The 4616-nt window shown below is 53.4% G+C and overlaps 1 protein-coding gene across 1 annotated transcript; it reads left to right on the top strand.

The window, feature by feature from the left end:
• Nucleotides 1-3226: 3226 nt before the first annotated feature.
• Nucleotides 3227-4307, top strand: LOC136787734 (olfactory receptor 14C36-like). The gene has a single exon (XM_066985051.1). The coding sequence runs from the start codon at nucleotides 3345-3347 to the stop codon at nucleotides 4305-4307; it is 963 nt and encodes a 320-aa protein (XP_066841152.1). The 5' UTR covers nucleotides 3227-3344.
• Nucleotides 4308-4616: the final 309 nt, after the last annotated feature.

The raw sequence follows: 4616 nt of genomic DNA on the forward strand, positions 1-4616 counted from the left end.
TAGCTGGGATAGACTGAATTTTTCTTCCTAGGAGCTGGTGTGGTGCTGTGTTTTGTATGTACAGAATCAGCGAATCACAGAGTAGTTTGGGTAGGAAAGGACCTTAAAGATCCTAAAATTCCAACCCCTCTGCCGTGGGCAGAGACACCTTCCACTAGACCAGGTTGCTGAAAGCCCCATCCAACCTGGCCTTCAAAACTTCCAGGGAGGGGGGATCCACAACATCTCTGGGCAGCCTGTTCCAGTGCCTCACCATCCTCTGAGTAAAGAACTTCTTTCTAATATCTAATCTAAACCTACCCTCTTTCAATGTAAAACCATTTCCCCTAGTCCTATCACTACGCTAGTTGATGAAGAGTCCCTCCCCAGCTTTCCTTCAGCCCCCTTTAGGTATTAGAAGGCCGCCATAAGGTCTCCCCAGAGCCTTCTTTTCTCTAGGCTGAACAACACCAAATCCCACAGCCTGTCCTCAGAGGAGATATGCTCCAGCCCCTTGATCATCCTCGTGGCCCTCCTCTGGATTCATTCTGGCCCAGATGCTGTTGGCCTTGGCCACCTGAGCACCCTGCTGGCTCCTATTCAGCCGACTATCCACCAATACCCCCAAGTCCCTTTCCGATGGGCAGCATTCCACCCGCCATTCCCCAGCATTGCAGGGGGTTGTCGTGCCCCAAGTGCAGGACCCAGCACTTGGCCTTGTTGAACTTCATAGATTTGACCTTGGCCCATGAGTCCAGCCTATCTAGGACCCTCTGCAGAGCCCAACTACCAGACCAACTCTCGCTTCTTACTTGGCGTTGTCTGCAAACTTACTTTGGGTGCACTTAATCCCCTTGTCCAGATCACTGATGAAAATATTCCAGGGAACTGGCCCCAGAACTGAGCCCTGGGGGTCACCGCTAGAGAACGGCCTCCAACTCCATTTAGCTCCATGTCCCACAACTCTTTGGGCCCAGCCACCCAGACGCTTTTTAATCCAAGGAAGCAGATACCCATCCAAGCCTCGAGCAGCCAGTTTCTCTGGGAGAACGCTGTAGGAAACAGTTTCAGAATCCTTACTGAGATCTAGATCAACCACATCCACGGCCATTACGTCATCCACTGAGTACATCACTTTGTCATAGAAGGAGTTTGGACGTGTCAAGTAGGACCTGACTTTGATAAAGCCCTCCTGACTGCGCCTGATCACCTGGTTGTCTTCTAAGTGTTGCATGAAAGTACTCAAGATAATGTGCTCCATGAACTTCCCCGTCACTGGTCAGACTGACAGGCCTGTAGTTCCCCAGATCCTCCTTCCAGCTATTTTGTAGGTGGGCATCATATTTCCTTGTCACCAGTGGACTGGGAACACCCCTGATAGCCAGGACTGCTGATAAATGATGCAAAGCGGCCTTGTGAGCACTTCTGCCAGCTCCCTCAGTACCAAGAGGGGGATCCCATCTAGCTCTATAGACTCGTGAACATCCCCCACGAGGGATGCCATACGAGCAGTGGTGCTGCTCCCCAGGAACCAGGCCAGCTTCCTACAGAGCTGCCTTACGAGGAGTATGGCCACCAAGAAGTTCTGAGGTATCAGACTCAGCTCAGATCCTGTGAGATACCACATGGACAAGGGTCTAGAGCCAGCAGAAAAGGGGTACAGGTCTGGGACTCCCCAGGACAGTCTGGTGTGGAGAGCAGCAAGGGCTGTGACAAGGCTGAGAGTCCCAACAGGACCCAGGGCTTTGTGTCCATGGCTCTGGCTGTTGTCTGTGCCACTGAGGCCTAGGAGGAGACAGCTTCTTGGTAAAGCACCAGGGCCTCATTGCCTCCTCGCCCCCACCCATGAACCAGGCAGGGCTCGTGCCATTCTCCTGCACTTGGCCATGCACATCCGCATCTCCTCCTGCCCCACGAAGAGCCCTCAGCAGTGTGTGAAGGGAAAGGATCTCCCTTCCCAGGGGCTGGGGGTCAAGGCTTGCCCTTTCCATTCGTAAAACACATCCAGTTTGTCTACAGATCAGCGTCACCTTCACAGTGCCTTTGTCTCCTTGCCCTCATTGCCTCCAATGTTCTGCTCTAACGAGCTCCAAGGGAGGCTGTGTCAGTGCTAGCCCTCAGGGGGACACTGCAGGAAACTTGTCTCTGACTTGGACTTCTGGAGAGATGTCTTCAATTGTCTCTCAGTGCCTGAGGTTCGTGGGCTCCTCCCCAAAGCCCCCCGAGGGAGGATTCCAATGCCTTGGTCTGGGCGTCTGGTGCTGAGCTGGGCCGGGCTCGTGGGACAGAGAGAGCTGGTGGCAAGAGGGCCCTGGTGCAGAGAGACAGCTCTGCCCAGGAGCAGCTCCTCTGCACAGCGCAGCAGGGCTGGGCGCTCTGACCGCAGCTGGCACGGGGAGAGGAGAGAAGGAGAGAGGGCTTGGATGCAGTTGGCAGTGGGAGGATGCTGAGAGCTGCGTGCAGGAGAAATCTGCACAGCCCTTGACAAGGTACGTCTCTGGCTGCAGGGCCATGCAGCTGCACATCCTGGAAGGGTCTCCTGCTGGGTCTTATTTCTGGGAGGGCAGTGGGCAATGCAGTAGGCTTTGGGAGTCCTGCTGGATGGCACTGCGAGGTGAGGAAGTCTGGCAGAAGCCCCTCAGAGTGCCCTAAGCCAGGTGCCCCCGGTTAGCCCAGAACACCCTGCACTGCCTGGCCCTGCCGGGCTCTCTGGCAGCTGCCCCGCAGCTCCTGCAGCCATGGAAAGAAGAGAAGCTCCCAAGCTCCCTCTGGCTTGCTGTGGCCCTTCTTCCTCAGCAGAATTCTCCTCTTTCTTCTCAGGGAAACACCTGAATGGGATGACAGTGCAGCTCAGAGAGGGGTGACACAAGGCAGCTGAGAACAGGACTGGTGGACAGAAGTGCTCTTCTTGGTCTTAACTAATGGACACTCCCATAAAACATCAGCAGCAGTGTCCAGGAAATGTGAGGGCATTCAACCATCCAATACCTATCCTAAGCTTTACAGGGGCTACTGGGATAAAATAAAGCAAACAAAATCCCTACAGCTCAGCTCTGCGTTCAGATGAGTTGTTTGCAGGAACCGACAAGTCGAATGGAGTTGAGTTTCCCGCAGGTTCCTGGTTCCCTCCTGCTGCACAGCAGGAAGGACTCCTCTGGAGCCCACAGCAGCCCCTGCTCCCAGTGCCACTCTCAGCCAGCACCAGACGCAGCTCAAGCAAGAGAGCTGCAGAAAGGTTCTGCTGCAAAGAGAGAGGCTCTTGCTAGGGGTGCTCTAAGGCTTGCAATAGGTTTTCCTGAGATAAGTCTGTTCTAACTTCTTCTGCCTTTTCCTCTCTAACAGACAACTGCGTCTAGAATCAGGAAATGCCCAACAGCAGCTCTGTGAGCGAGTTCCTCCTGCTGGCATTCGCAGACACGCGCGAGCTGCAGCTCCTGCACTTCGGGCTCTTCCTGGGCATCTACCTGGCTGCCCTCCTGGGCAACGGCCTCATCCTCACCGCCGTAGCCTGCGACCACCGCCTCCACACCCCCATGTACTTCTTCCTCCTCAACCTCGCCCTCCTCGACCTGGGCTGCATCTCCACCACTCTGCCCAAAGCCATGGCCAATGCCCTCTGGGACTCCAGGGCCATCTCCTATCAGGGATGTGCTGCACAGGTCTTTTTCTTTCTCTTCTTCATATCAGCAGAATATTATACTCTTACTGTCATGTCCTACGACCGTTACGTTGCCATCTGCAAGCCCCTGCACTACGGGAGCCTCGTGGGCAGCAGAGCTTGTGCCCAGATGGCAGCAGCTGCCTGGGGCAGTGGCTTTCTCAATGCTGTCCTGCACACGGCCACTACATTTTCCCTGCCCCTCTGCCAAGGCAATGCTGTGGACCAGTTCTTCTGTGAAATCCCCCAGATCCTCAAGCTCTCTTGCTCAGATGCCTACCTCAGGGAAGTTGGGGCCCTTGTGTTTAGTGTTTTTTTATTATTTGGCTGTTTTGTTTTCATTGTGGTGTCCTTTGTGCAGATCTTCAGGGCTGTGCTGAGGATCCCCTCTGAGCAGGGCCGGCACAAAGCCTTTTCCACGTGCCTCCCTCACCTGGCCGTGGTCTCTCTGTTTGTCAGCACTGCCATGTTTGCCTACCTGAAGCCCCCCTCCATCTCCTCTCCATCCCTAGACCTGGTTGTGGCAGTTCTGTACTCGGTGGTGCCTCCAGCAGTGAACCCCCTCATCTACAGCATGAGGAACAAGGAGCTTAAGCAAGCGCTTTGGAAATTAATGACTAGATGTGTTTCAGAAGCAATAAATTTCCATTCTACCTCTGCAGATGACTAGTAATATCAATGACTAGAAGAACAACTAATATTATATATATAATTATATTTGTGTGTGTTTGTATATTTATGAGTGTTTTCATTACAGGTCTTTCTTTGGTTTAATGCGGCTAAAGTTGCCCATTAAAATGATATGATTCATCTCATTTCTTTTACAGTATGTACCTGTCGAGTATAGCTCAGAGATTCTCTATATGAAGAGCCCGGCTCTCTGCGAATTTAAATAAAAAAAGGAGCCTGCACTGCCTTCCTTGTGTGACGTCCTTCCTGTGAGAGCTGCTCTGGCTCTGCAGGGGCAGTGCCATGTGCA

The sequence above is a fragment of the Anser cygnoides genome, chromosome 30 (genome assembly GCF_040182565.1).
Source record: "Anser cygnoides isolate HZ-2024a breed goose chromosome 30, Taihu_goose_T2T_genome, whole genome shotgun sequence".
Classification (NCBI taxonomy): Eukaryota; Metazoa; Chordata; class Aves; order Anseriformes; family Anatidae; genus Anser; species Anser cygnoides.

What these genes read in the sequence shown, in the direction of transcription:
- LOC136787734 (XM_066985051.1), top strand. Translation starts at nt 3,345, where the DNA reads ATGCCCAACAGCAGCTCTGTGAGCGAGTTCCTCCTGCTGGCATTCGCA.